The sequence below is a fragment of the Mauremys mutica genome, chromosome 2 (assembly GCF_020497125.1).
Source record: "Mauremys mutica isolate MM-2020 ecotype Southern chromosome 2, ASM2049712v1, whole genome shotgun sequence".
NCBI lineage: Eukaryota > Metazoa > Chordata > Testudines > Geoemydidae > Mauremys > Mauremys mutica.
The window spans coordinates 122193830-122213507 of NC_059073.1; the positions used below are offsets into that span (position 1 = coordinate 122193830).

General features: G+C 44.2%; 1 protein-coding gene across 1 annotated transcript in view; it reads right to left on the bottom strand.

The window, feature by feature from the left end:
* The window catches only part of EXOC2 (exocyst complex component 2), a 186492-nt gene that overhangs the window by 76083 nt on the left and 90731 nt on the right, over positions 1 to 19678 (bottom strand). Inside the window, exons 12-13 of the mRNA XM_045006233.1 lie at positions 12670 to 12795; positions 2135 to 2259 (exon numbers count right to left, since the gene is read on the bottom strand). Of these exons, the coding sequence (XP_044862168.1) occupies positions 2135 to 2259; positions 12670 to 12795 (251 nt within the window). The remainder of the gene's footprint in view (positions 1 to 2134; positions 2260 to 12669; positions 12796 to 19678) is intronic.

Consider the following 19678-nt stretch of genomic DNA (forward strand, 5'->3'; position numbering starts at 1 on the left):
GATAAGAGCTATAACATGCTCTTCATCCCTTTTCATTACAGAGGCAAGAACTTAATTGTGGACTTTGTCTTCACTACTTCTTGTTAGGTCCCTTCTTTCTCTAATAGCTTTTGCATATTCATAATATGAAGCTCTGTACCATCATCTCTAACACTAGTACTGACCCATGCATAAGTGTCACTGAATTAAAAAGCTAGTTTCTAGAATATTTCAAAGCTTAGTACTTCATGCATAGGCAGTACAAATTAAAATCTTCTACCAGGCAGACTAGATGCTACATTGTTTTGTACAAACGCTTACAAATGGGGAAGCATTACATTACGAATTCACGTATAGTTATATCTATCCACTATGCTGTACAAACTATGAGAATGCAATCTACGGCTACTGGTGCATAACCTTCAGCGTGAGACTGATCTGATCAGCACATTTCAACTGAATATATAAAAAACTATTATAATCACTTGTGAGATACTTTGCCAATTAAGAATATGCAATGTGAAAACCTTTCATGTTAGTAGATTGCAAAATATTGATATTTGACATTTTTGTCACATGCTAAACAGCTTCATCATTCCTGTAAATAAAACAAAAAAACAAAATTTGTCCATACAAAACCAATACAATCTTTTAATACAGTCATTTGGTAGCTTTGACCAATAAACACCCCATGAAGGTTTTGAAATTAATTTAAACAGTAAGAACTGTGGTCATAGTCACGTTGCAGTGTTTCCACAACTGTGCAAATCTGACACTTTATCATTTTGGGTATTACTGTTTCACCTCACCTACAGGTTTACAGCACAACTTGACAGTTCCAAATCATACCTCATCTAAATGCACTTAAAATAAGCTTTCAAATGATATCTAATATAGGTGTGTAGGGTGGTACATTAAACTCCAAAAATATGGCACATAACATTTTTCTAGGAATTAGACTGAAATCAACCTTCATATTGGTAAGATGACCTAGCAATTGAAGGTTCCCTATTCTATTACCAGATAATGCCTTTCATCGTCATTGGAAAATGGCATAATTATACTTCCTCTTCTAGGGATGCCCCACCCTTAGTATCCTGCTACTGGAAAAATAGAGAAATGGCCAGGCCATTTTCAGCCTCACCTTTTCTGCCAAATACACTGTAGTTTTGTAAACTGGTGACTAGCAATTATACGAATCAAAAGATATCATTATACTCTCTAGTTATAAAGGTTATATGGCAGTATGCTGTATGCTATGTATATCTGAGTAATTACTAAAGTTATTAACACTGTCATTTTGTATGATCACTGGTTTGAGTTACATTCCTTTTGATGATATTTTGATATTATGATAAATATTTTCTGTTGCTCTGGGCATGATACAGTAATGCTACACAATTAATGGGCCAGATTTACTTAACACAAGACAGGATGAGGGGCGCATACAATTGTGACACATGCCACTACAGTTATCTTGCACATAGATTGGGCACACTAGTGTGTGTGGGGGTGGGTGTGTACACACAATTCTAGGCTTCTGTCATTTTGAAACTCTGGGGTTAAATCTATCCACAAATCCAAATTCTTCAAAGTCACAAAATATGTATGACCATTCCAGAGTCAAACACTATCCCTCTAGCTTTGTCTCTCATATCTTTAAGATTCATCTAGTTTATCATTTCTTAAGATTACCAAACATCTTGTCTCCTTCCTTAGATGTTGCTAAATGTAAGCTCCAACATGGAACAGTTGGCTGATGATCTTGACAGGCAGGACTGAAATGATGTACATTTAAATGGTTAGGAAGCGGTCACTCAGAGAACTATACTACAGTATAAAATAGTTCCTATTATGAAGCCTTCAGGGTTTTTTTAAAATAGCATCCTTACATATATGTTGGGCTGACATATGTTAACATTCATAACATACAAAGTGGGTCCAATTGCTTCATGCCAAACCAAGCACCAATCAGTAGATGTACAATTACTTATGTCGTTCTACAAATCTCTGTAATCCAAAAGCTGCAAAGACATCTTAGTCAGGCATCTTCTCCGCTGAGGTACTATACTTCTGCAGTTTCAAACACAAAATCATTCCTATGAGCTTTGTGTATCTGAAGACATTTAGGTTATGTGTATGCATGAACCCATACCTCACTGAAAAGGCTTCCATTCACGTAAGAAATCCAGAGCTTCCAGAAGTTGGGGAGCTGAATTACAACAAGTTTTGTCAACTTTTCAACAAACGCAACTTGTTGAGGAGCTTTACAACGCCAAGCTAAGAGGAAAAGAGAAAGAATAAATAACTTTGAATTGATAATAAAAGCTATTTTTAACATGCTGCTAGAGTGTGATCTAAAAATAATGGATCTATCATGCATATTTATAATCTCTCAGGTGTGAATGGCAACATTTTACGACTTGGTCCATATGGCATACAGCTTGTGTACGTGCAAGATTTATTTCCATATATTCTTTTGAGGGGGTTGGTATTGTAAGTATAATATGTCTTTTATGTAGAGGTGCTTGTATGGCCCCACTGAATTATATTGTACATCCTAACAATCCACTCGCATAAATCTGTCTTTAAACCAGGCTAAATGATAACTGAACAGGGAGGATCAGAGGCTTAACCATTAAAATATAGGGTGGGAGAAGGTTGGAATGTAGGCAGTACAATTGTCTTGAGATTAAGACAAAAGACTGGGAAATGGGAGATCTGAGTTTTATTTCCAGATCATCCACAGACTTCCAGTGTGATCACACTCATCAACCTCTCCACAATTTCATTAGCGAAGTTTCCTTCTCTGTAAAATGGGGATGGCTACTGACATTGTAGGTGGGAGGCTAAATTCATTAATATTTGTAAAGCAATTTGAGACTCTTGGATGACCAGTACTATTAGAAGTTCCAAAAATCATAATAAAAGTAAGTATAGCATTTCTCACTTGGGACATGAGACCAAAAAATAAGAGAAAAATTATCTGAAGTTGTATAAACCTCTATACAATCTTGGCACCTTACCCATCACTAGACATCAATAAAGTCACAACTTTGGGAATATAGGGGAAGAGGTGGATCTTCTCCCATTTTCTTGTCAGGTGAGAGATGGGAGAGAGGAAATACAGGAGAGGGTGGACGAGCATGGAAAGTGGAGGTGAGATAGGAAACTTCCATCTCCAATCATGTTTGTCTTCCCCATGTTGACGTTCTCCATTTGATTATCAGAGCTGTTTCTTAGCAAACTATTCTGCATCAATAAATAAATGTTGCATGCTTTTTTACATCAAGAATTAGATCCCTGCGAACTATGTGGGCACAAAGAAGTCAAAGACCTTCAAACTGATTACAAAGGGGACCTGAGATTTTCTTGTATAGTCTTAGGTCTTTCACAAATTACACCGTTAAAGAGTGTGAAACTAGTTTACATGATTCCATGGGAGCATGGAAGACTACTGGACAGCTTATGGTATTTGTCTTTAATCTATTACATAAATATTGGTCATATAGCATAGAAAGTCACCAATTAGACAAACATGAGCCCATATAAAACTGTTTGATTAGCTCCGCTGCCAAGGGATGAAAGATGCAACATTTCAGGTGGGGACTTCTGGTGTGGGAAGTTAGAAGGCTCAAAAGTCTACCTTATAATAGAAAAAACCTTAAGTAGTCATTACTGTGGCTGTACAATATGCGATACTTTAAACTAGTCGCACTCTTCTCAAACCATACATTTAGTAATATTCTGACTATTAATTCTCCAAATCTCTCTTTAGTGCCTAAAACACTGCATCTGTCCACGATCAGTGCATGATGTCCTTTATGCATGCTGTGGGACCTAGATATTATGGAATTAAAGCTGTAACTGAAGCCATACTCCTTGCAAATCTATGTTCAAACCAGAGTCAATGTAATTTGAATTTGCTATTTTGTATTCAGCTTTCTTTGAATTTGTTCCAGAATTCACTGCAGCCATAATGATGCATCATGCTAGTGAATAACATGGATCAATGAATCCTCTGAGCAATGACATCAAGTTTTGGCCTAAATATGCTCTTTAATATCAAACTTTCTATGATGTAAATGTAGATAAATTACGTGTAACCAAGGCAAATAAGCAAAGAAAAGTATAATAGTCCTTAGTGCCTCCATTTCAGGATCTCAAAGTGCAGAGAAATAAAATAAATCAAAAGCCTATTCTCTAAGAACATCAGGTAGCACAGGCAAACAAAACTAAAAGGAATGGGTAAGATTATTCTAGAATTCTTATGGAAGAATTTTTGGCAGTTTCATAGCATGTCTGGAAAATGTTTTAGTTCATATTGGTAACAAAGTCAAAAAGAAGTTTAGGCTTTTCCTCTTGCGTTTATATGAGATTTACAAGGGGCTTGATGGGACCAGTCCACCATACAGACTGTCCTTTGCAAAATATGTAAGCAACGATAGCATCTTGACTTTTATCTTGCAGAATTTATTACTATTTTTATAGTAACCAAGAGTGTGCTAGACATTTTGCAAAAAAAAAAAAGAAAGAATGCATTGCCTTATCCCACATTGCTTGAAAACTAATTTTAATCATGGAGATGGAGTGAGAAAGGACAACGGTGACAGCAATAAAGTCATGCGCTTACTCCATTTTAGCATGTGGATATTTTGGTGGTTCTGTTTAATTTATATTTTTCCTGTGAATATTCAGCACAAAAAGAATATAAAACAATGTTATAAACTTGCATTTAAAGAATAAAGATAAATGACAATGGTAAAAAAATAGGGCTGTCAAGCAATTAAAAAATTAATCATGATTAATCACATTGTTAATAATAGAATACCATTTATTTAAATATTTTTGGATGTTTTCTACATTTTCAAATATATTGATTTCAATTACAACACAGAATACAAAGTGTACAGTGCTCACTTAGTATTTATTTTTGATTACAAGTATTTGCACTGTAAAAAAACAAGTCCGCTCAGCCCTACTTCTTGTTCAGCCAATCGCTCAGAGAAACAAATTTGTTTACATCTGCAGAAGAGATAATGCTACCTGCTTCTTGTTTACAATGTCACCTGAAAGTGAGAACAGGTGTTCTCATGGCACTGTTAGAGCCAGTGTCACAAGATATTTATGTGCCAGATGCGCTAAAGATTCACATGTCCCTTCATGCTTCAAACACCATTCCAGAAGACACACGTCTATGCTGACGACGGGTTCAGCTCGATAACAAACCAAAACAGTGTGGACCAACGCATGTTCATTTTCATCATCTGAGTCAGATGCCACCAGCAGAAGGTTGATTTTCTTTTTTGGTGGTTTGGGTTCTGTAGTTTCTGCATCAGTGTGTTGCTCTTTTAAGTCTTCTAAAAGCATGCTCCATACCTCATCCCTCTCAGATTTTAGAAGGCACTTCAGATTCTTAAACCTTGGGTCAAGTGCTGTAGCTATCTTTAGAAATCTCACATTGGTACCTTCTTTGCGTTTAGTGAAATCTGCAGTGAAAGTGTTCTTAAAATGAACAACATGTGCAGGGTCATCATCCAAGACTGCTATAATTACTGCACCACAACTAAGGTGGGGCAGAGTTTGTCTGGGGCTTACCTGAGGAGGACAGTTCTGCTTTATAGTGGCCGGGAAAGGGGAGAAGGAGGTCAGAAACTGCTGTAAAAAAGGTGCTTGGTGGTCAGCTTTGCAGCAATGACTCACCCCTCCTCTCCCACAGAATGCAAGCTCCGAAGGGCATAAAGGAATGAAACCTGGGTGGGGCAAGTCTCTCTGTTCCACACAGCGAGTAAGCCAGGAAACAGGATCGAGAAGCAGCATGGCTCCAGGGGCACGGAGAAGGGTGAGCTTGGGAAAAAGGTGACTGTTACCCCCCTGGCCCCAGAGGGCAAGCAGAGGCAAATTACAAGTAGGACACAAGGGGTGTGATTTAGCAAGTGAAGCTGCTGCTAGGTGGCTGCTGCAGTAGACGGCGTGGCTTCAGGCTCACGCAGGAAGGGGAGGATGGAAAGAAGGGGAACTAGCATCCCTCTGCCCCAGGTACTTCCATCCATAGGCAGGCTAGAAGTCGCAACTGGGGAGGGTGAATTGGCAAGCGAAGCTTGTCAGTGTCTGAAACAATCAATCTGCATTGGAAGGGGATGGGGGAGGGGAAGAGGGAGACAAGGGAATTTAACTGTTTCATGTACCAGCTGTGCTGCAAGTAAATGTATGGGCTATCAGTCTGCAATTCTTTCTGGCTGGGAGCAGGGTGCTGCTCAGGTGTCTGTACCTTTGCCAGAAAGGGGACAAGCAGAGGCAACAGCTGCAGCACAGGGCAGTCCCAATGGAGCCCAATGGCTGGAGGGAGACCCAAGGGAGACAGTACTGCAGCAGGGGCAGGGGGTGCTCACCAGTATAGCGGCTGCTAATGCTCAGGGTGGTATATTTAATAACCCAGGGTAACCTCATGGACTGAGGGAGGGAAATGACAGAGGGGAAGTGTCCACGCATGCAGGTGGGCAGGCTGTGTGGATTAATGAGGTAGTCAGCGGAGCTGTGCAGCAAATGGTCAGTGAAATTGTTTCTGAGGTTTTCTCCACAGCATTAAAGCGCTTCCAAAGAGCACAAGGTCACCCAGAACCAGGATGTTCTCCTCCACTGAACATGAGGGATGGCAGTAATGCTGATCCCAGGGGTGAGTGTGATCTGAACCAGACAGAGGTTGGGTGGATGGGTGGCAGAGGTGGTATCCGGCCTTCCAGACTGGCAAGAGGTGGCAGTTGCAGGGGCCACAGTGAGGTGCAGGGACTGTGCTCAATCAGTCCCTCAGGATGTTCACCTGAGGGGGATAGGAGTGAGCCTACTGGGGTAGTAAATATTCTGGGCCCAGGAGTTGGAGGTCCAGAAGCCTGGGAAGACATACCTAGAGGTGACACCTTCAGTGGGGGCACTGATGGTATTAAATAGTTGCTGCAAACTAATTTGCATTTACTGCAGCAGCTTCAGGCAGCTAGATGTGAGGGGTCTGCACAGGGTCACAGGGTAGGCCCAGCGTGGGCTCAAGTTTGGGCAGCAGGATAGGGACAGGCTCCCAGCAAGGGTAGCGAAGCCCATGTTGGGAATGATGCCCCTGGGCACATGGGGACTCATTGGCCATCAGGGAATGTAACCTCATGGGACAGAGTAGAGACTCCTGGGGGGCCTATGCGGGAGCAGGGCTCTGCAGAACTCCGTCCATGCAGTCCTGAGTACGGTTCTGCCAGGGTGGCTGACCTGATGGGAGTTTGCCTACTCAGTACAACTAACGACAAAATCCTGAGAGGCGAATACATGGATATATTACCTCAATTTCACAGGGAGGTGTTAACAGACAGTAAACATGGGCAAGGCAAGCAAAACAGCGAGCTGCCCAAGAGACCAAGGGTGCCTAGAACATGGGAAAATTGGAAGGATACCTTCCTCATCTGTGCAGGTGTTATAGTACAGGCCTACCCAAAGAAGAGCCCGGCCTTGGTTAAGTATATGGGCATAAGTAGGCTGGCACACAATGTGGGGCATGTCCTGGTTTAATTATGATGAGCCATTTCAATTAAGGGCAGCAACACAAACTGGGATAAAGTGGGACATACCTCATCACACACAGTGGTTGGAGTGGATGACACCCAAGGGGCCAGGAGTTCACATAGACAGTGATTTGTTCATACTGCAGCAAGCTCGGGAGGGGCCCGAGGCACATAATAATATTTGCTGGGCATTTAATGATGGTGGTTTTCTTCAAAGCACCTGTAGATATAGACATGTTTTGGGACCCATTCAGCCCATTCCTGCCAGAGCGGGAAGGGAAGATCACAGGGAGAAAACAAGAATGGGGGTGGCACAAGCGCCAATCGCAGGTTTGGCGTGGATGGAACAGGGTCTGGAACACAGAGCACAAGCTTGGGAGGGGGACAAGCTGGGGGTGGTGCAATGGGCACGGGTTCCAACGCCAGATAGGCTGGATGTGTTAAGGATTCTCCTACGGGATTACCCTAACAGGGCAGATGGGGCATATTTGTGGGAGGGTTATACAGCAGGATTTTGGATCCCATTTGTGGGAAATAGGACTCATCTGATGTCAAAAAATTTAAAGTCAGTAGCTGGGATGGGACATTTTGTTAAAAAAAAAGATTGCACAAGAATTAAAGGAGGGCAAGGTAGTCCTACATTGACCTACCTGGGCATTGAGGTGGACATCAGGGAAGGTGTATCTCGACTCTCTCAGGATTAGCTTCAGGAGCTATTGGGGTTGCTCCAGAGAGCAGTCGGGGCTAAAAAACTCATGCTGCAGGAACTGTAATCTATTCTGGGGCACCTGGACTTTGCTTGCAGGGTTGTTGCCCTGGGGCAGGCATTTTGTGCCCAGCTGGCAGCGGCAATGGCCAGCATAGCCAGGCCATAGCATTACATACAAGTCACTAGAGAGATGAAGGCAGACTTGAGGGTGTTGGAAAGTTTTCTGAGTCTCAGGCTATTGTTTTTATCAACGGTAGGGCAACCCTAGATGGGCTCAAGGGGCCAGGATGTCCACTACCGGATCCACATCTGCCTCGATCTCCTCCGCTTGGATCGCCAGGCTCTGAACTGCACGCTTAAGGAACTGCTGAAGCACCCGGTTGTCCTCTAGGGCCAGTGCCGCTGAAGTTCCCGCAACCGCCTTATCCGGAGAGGAAAAGGAGGAGATTACCTGCAAAGGGCCTTCTTCTGTACCCTCATCTCTGCAGGGGCCTGGGGCACATGGTACTGTGGCTGCGTGGCCGGTGTGGATGTGAGATGCAGCACCGCGGCCAGTACCGGGGTCGACACTGAACGACGGTGTGCTGTGCGGTGCCTGCAGTGTCGGGACCATGGTTCCCGCTGGTGCTGGTGTCTTGCTAGGGGGTGCTGGGCTTTGATGTGGCACACTCCTGTCTGACAGCGGTGCCAGTGGTTGAGGCATTTGCGCCGGGGCCTCTGACGTCGAGGAGACAGATGTAGACCTGGAGCGTGGGCCGTGCACCTGTCCCATGCTCTGATGGTAAGCCCAGAGAGTCCAGAACAACCACTGGGAGGGCTGTTGCCACTGCTGCTCCCGCCACTGTACCAGGTAAGGTTGTTGGCTCGCCTGCGAAGCTGACCTCCTGCTCCTCGATCTACTGGATTGGTAGGATTCTGCCTCTGAGTCTGAGGTCTCCGAATAGGAGGATCGAGGGGGAGCAGTATCCACTGCCGCTGGAGGGTGGTGCCACGGGGCCAGGGAATGCTCTCTCTGCACTGGTACCGCAGGGGCAGGGCGAGGACTGGGGCAACATCATGGCTGGCTTGCCCCTTGATTGGACTGGAGGTCGGGCCATGTTCTGTGGCTCCTTCCACCGGTGTGGGGAGGCCGGCACCTGGAGGCTTAATAAGTCAGAGGCTGCCTCAAACGCCTCTAGCGTCGATGGAAGACACACATCCTTGTTGAGGTCTGGGGAATCTCGACTGGTCTGGACTCGACTGCACCCCCCACTGGGACAGGAGTCGACGGAACCGTGGAGGGATGCAGTTGTGGCACGGCTTGTCCCACCGCACTCGTGGACGCCGCTGGCCTTTTAAGGTCCTGGTGGGGTGATCGGCCCCTCACTGGCCTCTTTTTCTTTGCGGGCACCGAAGATGGTGATCGGTGCCTCACAGAGGCCGATTTTCTATGTCCTGATTCTCCCCGGTGCTGGGGCTTAGAAGTCTTAGACAGGGCCTCCTGACTTGTTAGCGGTGCCGGGGTGCTGTGGAAGAGGTGCTGGGCGCTGGGTCGGGCAGCTCGGGGTCCGAGTGTGGCCGTAAGACTGCCTCCCCATCAGGAGCACTTTGAGTCTCTGCTCTCTGTCCTTAAGAGTCCTGGGACGAAATCCCCTGCAGATACTGCACCAGTCTCTTTGGTGGCTCTCTCCGAGGTACCTTAAGCAGGAAGAATGTGGGTCACTCTTCAGCATAAGCTTCCCGCAGTCCTTGCAGAGTTTAAACCCTGGGGACCCGGGCATGCCCCAGCGGGGCGACGTGTACGTTGGGGGAACCTCCCCCAAACTATTAATTATCTAATACTAACTCTAACTATGGTATAAACTATGAGAGAGGAAACAACTATATACACTTAAACGGGACACTGCTATGCTTGCTGTAAGAGTGAGCAAAAGTTCCAGCTAGCCGTCACCGGTGGTAAGAAGGAACTGAGGGGGTGGAGGGTCGGTGGGCCCCTATATAGGGCGCCATGGAGGCGCCACTCCAGGGGGCGCCAAGGCTGACCCTACGGATGCTGCTAATGGAAAATCTTCTGGCTGGCGTGCATGCGGCACGCACACACCTGCTTGGAATGGACATGAAAAATCACCTGAAGAAGAAGCATGGATTTGCCTGCACTGTACACGTTATCTGCCGGGTAGTCCCAGACATCTGTATAATAAAGTTGCGGCTTGATTAAAATCCATAACAAGTGTCTCTTGTCCTTCTTGCGGTGTACCCAGACCACAGGAAATATATGGCAGTATATGGGTAAAACAGAGACAATTCTCCCCAAAGGTGTTCAGTCAGATATTTAATTAACACTTTTTTTTTAAATGAGTGTCATCAGCATGGAAGTATGTCCTCTGGAATGGTGCCTGAAGCATGAAGGGGCATACGAATGTTTAGCATATCTGGCACATAAAGACCTTTCAATGCCAGCTACAAAAGTGCCATGCAAATACCTGTTCTCACTTTCTGGTGACATTGTAAATAAGAAGAGGGCAGCATTATCTCCCTTAGATGTAAACAAACTTGTTTGTCTTAGCGACTGGCTGAACAAGAAGTAGGACTGAGTGTACTTGTAGGCGCTGAAGTTTTACATTGTTTTGTTTTTGAATTCAGTCATGTAAAAAAAAATAAATCTACATTTGTAAGTTGCACTTTCACAACAAAGAGATTGCACTACAGTACTTGTTTGAGGTGAATTGAAAAATACTGTTTCTTTTGTTTACCATTTTTACAGTGCAGATATTTGTAAGCAAAAATAATATACACTTTGATTTCAATTAAAACACAGAATACAATATATATGAAAATTTAGAATACCATCCAAAATATTTAATAAATTTCAATTGGTATTTTATTATTTAACAGTGCAATTAAAACTGCGATTGATTGTGTTTAATTTTTTTTAACTGGATTAATTTTTTTGAGTTAATCACGAGTTAACTGCAATTAATAGACAGCCCTAGTAAAAAATGATTCTTCCTTTATACCTCTTTATGATGTATAAAAGATAGATTCAAAGTTTGTTCCCTACCTGGCTTGTTTTTAAACTCAGAAACAGCAAGACTTTATGTCTCTGCTTTTGTTGGATAGCTAAACGGGATACTAACACCACAATAGAACGAAACCTTAGCTGTAGCTTCCTCAGCTTCTAAGGAAAGGGTGTGGATGTTGAATTTTTATACCAACTGTTCGTCAGAATTTGCCCTTACACAAAAACCAAAACAACTCCCCAACCCTACTACAAAGTTTTACTGGCCGACTAAAAGTTCTCTTCCCTATAAGGAAGGCTTGGATACAAAGATACAAATTCAAGTTTCAACCACCAGTGATCTCACTACTCAGGGCTCAATGGGACTTAGGCCTGGTCTATACTGAGGGGTGGGGGGGCAGGAGGGTGAGCTAAGTCAGTCTAAGTTACACAACTTCAGGTATGCTATTTTTGTAGCTGAAGTCGACGTACTTAGAGCTACTTACTGTGGTGTACTTACTGTGGTGTCTTCACTGCAGTAGGTCGACTGCTGCCAGTCCCCCATTGACTCTGCCTACGCTTCTTGCTCCAGTGGAGTACCAGAGTCAACAGGAGAGTGCTCAGCAGTCAATTTATCGCACCTTCACTAGACACGATAAATCGACCCCTGCTGAATCGATTGCTCCGGAGGTAAGTGTAGACATACCTTTAGATTCCTACATCATGGGAACTTAAAAAAAAATAGGTTTTCATGTGCCCATCCAGTTCCTGGAAGATAACAGGGAGCTAGGCTATGGACAGCCAGGTAAAATCAAGGCATGCAATCTTATTTTCCCTGTTGGGTTTATAGGATCACAGAAGCAGGCCTGGAGCCGTTAAGTAACAGAGGAACATTTAAATGCAGCTGGGGTTCATATTACAGAGATCAACAGACTGATATGATAAAACTAAGAAAGTAGTTCCTAATGTGTAGGGAAACGCAACATGGAAAGAGACTTTGTTGCCTTGACTGTAACTTGGAAAAGGAGACTTGGATTTGGACCCAGTTTTTATCTCAGCAAGGGGAGAACTGCTTTGGTATGATGTTTTTTTGCTTCAGTAGGAGGGGGATTTTTATTTAGGATTTTATCTATAAGGGGAGGATAACTGTCCAGTTTTGTGGGCTCCTCCTTGACTGATCCCATCATGTAATAAGCACACACACCCTTTTCGCTTTGCAATTTACCTTTAAGAAACTTCTATGTCTTTATAGGGTAGTAGAGGCAGAATATGCAAATAACTTTCATACACATATATTATTCTGTTATGGACTGGTGGCTCATTTTCTGTCAACACACTAAAACAATGAATATGATTACCCTAAGTCAAATTTTAATATTTGGGGAATACACAGTAAAATACACAGGCCTAGGGATTTGTCAGAAGTAGATTTTTATTTTATAAATGAAACTGATGCTTACTGTCATCACGACCCGACTGAAAGCTGCTGCCCCTTTTCAGCGAAGCAGTCTGACTGAGATGACCAAGTGGAGACGGACGCACATCACTGTCCAGGTCTAGCATGGGGCTATGTAGCAACGAATTGCCTGAAAGACAGGGACACAGTTATTAATATATTCATTTTCTTATGGAACTCCAATTTTATTTGCAGAGGGACTGTCAGGTTCAAAATTATGTAATAAAAATATGTCTTCAACAAAAGAAAGAAATGGTTGTTCATCCTGTGCAGTAAGTACAGTTCTTCGAGATGTGTGTCCCTATGGGTATCCACTCTAGGTGTGCTTGCACTCCTTGCGCATCTGATCGGAGATTTCTCATCGCAGTGTTCATTCAGCCTGCGCATGTGTGCTAGTCAGCCCCGTGCCGTTGTTATATAGCACTAGGGGGTGAACCACCCTCAGTTCCTTCTCTACCATGAAGCCCTATAGCAGAGAACTTGAAAGCAGAGGGGAAATAGGGCAGATAGTGGAGCACCCATATGGACACATATCTCTAAGGCCTGGTCTACACTAAGGGGGGGTGGGGTCGAACTAAGGTACGCGACTTCAGCTACGCGAATAGCGTAGCTGAAGTCGAAGTACCTTAGTTCGGGCTACTCACCAGTCCAGACGCCACGGGAACGAAGTCCGCGGCTCCAAGGTCGACTCCGCCACCGCCGTTCGCGGTGGTGGAGTTCCGGAGTCGACCGGAGCGCGTGGGGAGTTCGAACTATCGCGTCTTGATTAGACGCGATAGTTCGAACTCCGAGAAGTCGAACTCTCTGCGTCGACCCGTGCAGTAAGTATAGACCTACCCTAAGAACTACAGTTACTGCCCAGGGTAAGCAACCATTTCTTCTTCTTCAAGTAGTGTCCCTATGAGTGCTTCACTCTCGGTGACTACCAAGCAGTTCTCCTTTAAGGAGGAGAAGGGCTTTGTAGTTGAGTCCAGTACAAAACAGTACAACTGAACCAAACACAGTATCGGAAGCAGAGTTGTGAGTTATTTCATAGTATTCAGCAAATGTATATATTGTAGTGGATTGACATATTTCAGTAATAATGGGCATGTTTTTGAGACATGCCATACAGACAGAAATGGACCATGTAGAGAGAGTTCATATGTCTGAAGATGCTTGAATATTATGAGATTCATTGCAAGGATTAATTCAATCAGTTATCTACATGGAAAATCTGATTAGAAATTGCAGACCCTTTTGATCTATCTGCACGCAAGGCAAACAATTTGGGGGTCTTTCTGAAGGTTTAGTCCAGATAGAAGGCCAGGGTTCTTCTGATGTCAAGGAGTGCAACAGTGCCTCTTGTTTATCTAGGTGAGGTTTAGGGTGGAACACTGGCAGGTGAATGGGTTGGTTAATATGGAACTTGGAGGAGACTTTAGGTAAACATTTGGGGTGTGATCACATGACTTTGTCCTTAAAAATACTGTGAAGGGGGGGCATGACATACGGGCCCCTATTTCCCCAACCCATCACGCTGACATGATGGCCATCAGGAATGTCATTTTCATTGATAAATGGAGAAGTGAGCATGTAATCATCAGTTCAAACAGTGGTCATGTAAGGCATTTAAGGCTAGACTCAGGCCCTAAACCGAAAAATGATGCTTGACTGGGGGAAAAAAGATTTATGATCACCCTGAGGAACCTCACTGTCATTGGGTGGGCAAAAGTGGAATAACTCTCTGTTGGAGAATGGAAAGTCATGACGACTGCCAGGTGGTCTCTAACAGAGCTTATTGATAGCCCCAAACTTTTTAGTGTCAGGATATAGTCCAGTACATCTGGTAGTGATGAGGTCATGAGTGAACTATGCTGAGGTCACACCAACAGACAAATCTGGTCCATTTTTGAGAGTATATGTAGTGAGTGGACTGTCTTCTGCTGTGTAATAGTACTCTCTTTACCTCTCTAACCCCATAAACCATCAACCAATCACACTTTGAGACAAAGCACTCCAAGACTTGGGTGAAGGATCTTCCCGCTTTCCTGAGAGAGGAGATGAGGAAAGGCCTGGAGAGTGACTGGTGAGCAAACGGCCAGCTGTATCAGGTAAGGAAGCCATGTTTGTCTGGGCCAGGCTGGAACTATAGGATGACTCTGGCTTTGTCCTTTTTTATTTTGAATAGAACTTTGGTTATTAGAGGAGTCAGTGCAAATTTGTACAGTAGATCCGACGACCAGTGAAAGTGAAAAGCATCCCCTAGGTATTGGGGACTCATCTCACCTCTGGAGCAAAACTGGGCACATCTTTTCTTTATTGCTGTGATGAATAAATCTATTGGGGGGCAGGGCATTGCTGGTATATGTGGAGTAACATGCTGAAATCTATTTCCCACTTGTGGTCTTGAAAGAAGTACCTGCTGGGTGTATACATGGTCACACTCTGAACCCCTGGAAGATAAGCAGCTGGGATGATGATCTGATTGCATATGCAGGTGGATATGCACGAATTCGAAACCTTGAGAGCCTGGGCGCAGTGGGGGGGATCTTGCTCCTCCTTGCTGGTTGATATAAAACATGCATGACACATTGTCTGTCAAGATCTTTATGTACTTGCCCCTGATTAGTGGTAGAAACTGGAGACAGGTGTATCTGATCACTCTCAGTTCCAGGAGATTGATGTGTAGCGTGGTTTCTTGCAATGTTCACTTGCCCTGGGCTGTGAGAGTGTCCAGATGCTTTCCCCACTTTAGCAAGGGCATATCCATCATTAATACAACCTTTGGGGACTTACGTGCAAACATTGTGATGGTCTTTCCACCAATTGAGGGATTCCTTTACGCAGGTGGGTATGGAAAGTAGAATATTTAAACTGTGTCTGATGAATAAACAGTCCCAAGCCACCCTTGAAGGTAGTCTTTTGTGATCTATGACGAAGGTACCAGCTGCCACATGCCCCAACAACTGAAGACTGTTCTTGACCCGGGTTTGAGGGCTGAACTGGATTTTATTGGTTATGTTGGAAAGAGCCACAAACCTGTGCAGTGGGAAGGTAGGCTCTTGCCATTACTGAATCGAGATATGCTCCTATGAATTCTAAGTTTTGCACAGGTGTTAAAGGGGATTTTTGAATGTTCAATTGTAGGCCCAATTTGAGGAAGAGTTTTATGGCTTTGGAAGTAGTAGCCTGTGAAGTTAGTTCCAGGGAGCAACACTGCAGTAGCGAATAATCTAGGTAAGGGAACACTAAAATACTTTGCCTGTGGAGCTGCCCCACTACTATTGACATGATCTTTGAAAAGACCCTTGGGGCAGATGATAGACCAAAAGGGAGCACACTGTATTGAGAGTGGCTCTGGCCTACAGTAAAATGTAGGAATTGTTTGTGAGACGGGCAGATCGCAATGTGGAAACATACGTCCTGAATGTTGAGGGCCGAGAACTAATCTCCTTGATCTAGTGACGGAATTATTGGTTCAAGTGTCACCATTTTGAATTTTTGTGTCTTCACATAAGTGATGAATAGCCTCAAATCTAGGCTTGGTCTCCACCCGCCATTCTTTTTTGGTACCAGGAAGTACCTGGAATAAAATATGTTTTCTGTGTACTGCACGGGAATTGATTCTATAGCACTCACGCGTAGGAGAGAGTCTATTTCTTGACAAAGCAAGCTCTTGTGAGAGAGGTCTCTGAAAAGGGAAGGGGAAGTCAGGATAGTTGGTGGACGAATAGTAAAGTGGATGGTGTACATCGTGGAGATGATCTCCAAAACCTATTTCTCTGAAGTGACTGATTCTCAAGCTCACCTGAAGTGATAAAAACAGTTTCTGAAAGGAGGAATACAGGTGAATTGGTGCATCTAGTAAGGATGAGGATGGTAATTCAGACCCTCCACCAGCTTGTCAGAATTGCTGCTTGGAGGTGGAAGGGTATGAGGTCGAAGACTTAGAGATGGATGGTTTCCTTCGCTGGAATTTCTCTCTCTTCTGATATGGCTCATACGACCTCTTGAAGGTCGGGAATTGGGCAGGACAAGATCTTTGAGCGATATGGGAGTTGCTAAACCTTCTCTTGTAGGCAGATATATAGATCCCAAGAGAATGCAAAGTAGATCTGGAGTCCTTTACTGTGCGCAGAGATTCATCCAAGCTGTCTGCAAACAATTTAGACTAATCAAAAGGGAGGTCTTCCACCGTATTCTGGATCTCCTGTGGAAATCCAGAGAGCTGGAGCCAGGAAGCCCATCTCATAACTATCACTGTAGAGAATGAATGGGCGAGATCTGCAGGGAGTTGGCAATTTTCCTAATCAGATTCTGAAACTGCTTAAAACCATTTGCAAAGGTGGAGGAGGCATAACTGCTTCATCTAGGAGATGAAGAGGAGATGATGGCTGAAGGAGAGACCTCTCCATCAGCTCTAGCTTCCTTCTCCTCAAAGGTTTCTTCTTGAGGATCATGTCTCCTGGAGAGGGCAGATGATGAAGGCTGCCTAGCTATCTATGAGGGTGGTACTCAAAACCCTGAAAACTTGATGGCAATAGGCCACCCAAGGATCCCAGTAGACAAGGTGGTGGTCCATAAGGCACAGGAGGGAGCACCCACTGGTGCTCAGACCAGCGAGCTGGCGGTTGCGCCCTTGTGTCACAAGTGGTTCTAGGCTTATCAGACACTTCTGGAAAGGGGACCTCTGTAGGGATGAGAGCCTTAGACCAATATTTGGGAAACTGAGGCAAGGCCTTCATCAGAGTCCTCCTCCTAAAACTCACTATAGAATGGTGGAGCATAAATTTGGGGTGAAACCATAAGTACCAGGTGAATTTATGGCAATCTTGATACCCTCAGTACCGAAAATATGTTGGAGTCAAGCAGTGGAGAATCGGGCATCTTAGTTACAGCCAGGTCGCAGGGAAAACGAAACTCCTGTGGTACCGAGTGTGCTGTCATTACTGAGTCCATGGTGTGCAAAGAGATAATAGTGGCCGAGGGAGCAGATGGTACTGTGAATCTCAGCTACTCTGAGGGAAACATGGTAGGAGCCCAAGTAGGCTTCTTCAGTACTGATGAAGCAATGGAAGAGCTCCTCTTGATGCTTGAGTCCACTGATGGTACTGATGATCTCGCTGGACCAAAGGCTTTGCTCTCTTTCAGTCTAACGGTGCCACTGGTACTTGATAAAGCAGCAGCTTCATGGGGACCAGACTGGAGAGGAGATAGCACTGAAGTAACTGAAGACACCGACAACCTTGGGTTTTTTGAGGTAGATTCTATACCTGGTAAACACAGGACATGGGCTTTGGAAGACTTATGAGAGGAGTCTTGGGTCTTCCTCTTAGATGCCCTCGAGAAGTGTTGCTCAGAGACAGTGGAGGCAGGAGACTTGCTCAGAGACTGGTGTATAAGAGGGGTCCCTTGGCTGGGTCAGAAGCTGGGCATAGCGAGCTCTGCATCATGAAGAGACAAAGTTTGATCTCCCTGTTTTTTTCTGGCTCTAGATTTCAATATGTGACAGCAGTTACACTTCTGGGCAATGTATGATTCCCCGAGGCAACGGATGCACTGAGAGTGTTGGTTGTTTACCAGGATTGCCTCCAGGCACAATAGACAATGTTTGAAACTGGGAGAACCAGGCATAACCTCTCAGTGAATAAGAACAACCCTATCTACTAATATCTATATATATCATATATATTCTATTTTAAAAATTTTAATACTTTTTAAAAACTAGAAAACTAATGTTACTGCTAATTACACTAAGAACTACTATAAACTTAGCACTACAATAGAAATTGGGATGCAGTTGAGGCAATCTCAACAGGGACAACTGCCAGAGCTCCGTCTCAGGCTGAGGCAAGTGAGAAGGAACTGGGGGCAGTTCACCTGTGCACTGCTATATAATAATGCCATGGGGCAGGAGGCTGACTAGCACACACATGCAGGATGAATGGACATTGCTATGAGAAATCTCCGATCAAAGGTGTAGGGGGCGCTAGTACACCTAGAATGGAGCACCCATAGGGGCATTACTCAAAGAAGAACCATTACTTACCTTACAGTAATTGGTTCTTCAAGATGTGCTGTCCACATATATTCCACTGTTGGTGTGCATGCACCCTGTGCAATCTAGTTCAGATTCTTTTGGCTAGCACAGTGTCTGTTGGGGACCATGCCTAGGGAATAAAGGATGGGGCAATCTCAATCCTCCCTTCAATTCCTTTACCATTACAGAATCCAGGTGTTATGACTCTGTAGCAGTGGGAAAGATGGGCAGGCCATGGAATATATCTGGACAACATCTCAAGGAACCACAGTCACTGTAAGATAAGGAACCGTTTCTTCTTCTTCAAGTGCTTGTCCATACATATTCCACTGTGACTAATTTAACAGAGGTTGGTGCTACCAAATTATAGCAGACTGCCAGGTCTACTATAGTTAAGGTTAAGACCAATTTTCTGTTTAAAGCTCAAATCTTCTAAGGGCTCTAAAATCCTCATGGTTTCTCAGACTGCCCTTAAAACTGGTTTGCCTCATGGGGGCATATGAAGACCTAAATAGATAATCCTCTGAGAACTGGAAGGAAGGAACTGGGGGTAGGGATAGCTCAGTGGTTTGAGCACTGGCCTGCTAAACCCAGGGTTGTTCAATCCTTGAGGGGGCCACTTAGGGATCGGGGGCAAAAATCAGTAATTGGTCTTGCTAGTGAAGGCAGGGGGCTGGACTCAATGACCTTTCAAGGTCCCTTCCAGCTCTAGGAGATAGGTGTATCTCCAATTATTATTATTAAGGAATGCTGTTCAATCCTGATTAACTGCTCTAGGTTTCAGAACATTTATATGAAAATGAGCTTCCTGATGAGATGAGAGGACTTGAGTCTGTAAGTTGTCTAGCTCCCCATCCTATATTAGAGACATCTGTTTCTAGAGTCTTGGATGGTAACAGTGCAGAGCAGCGTACTCCCTTGAATTCTTCCATCAGTTGAAGGACAATAGGACTTCTAGGGTGACCTGCAACAACTTTTCTAGATGATATTA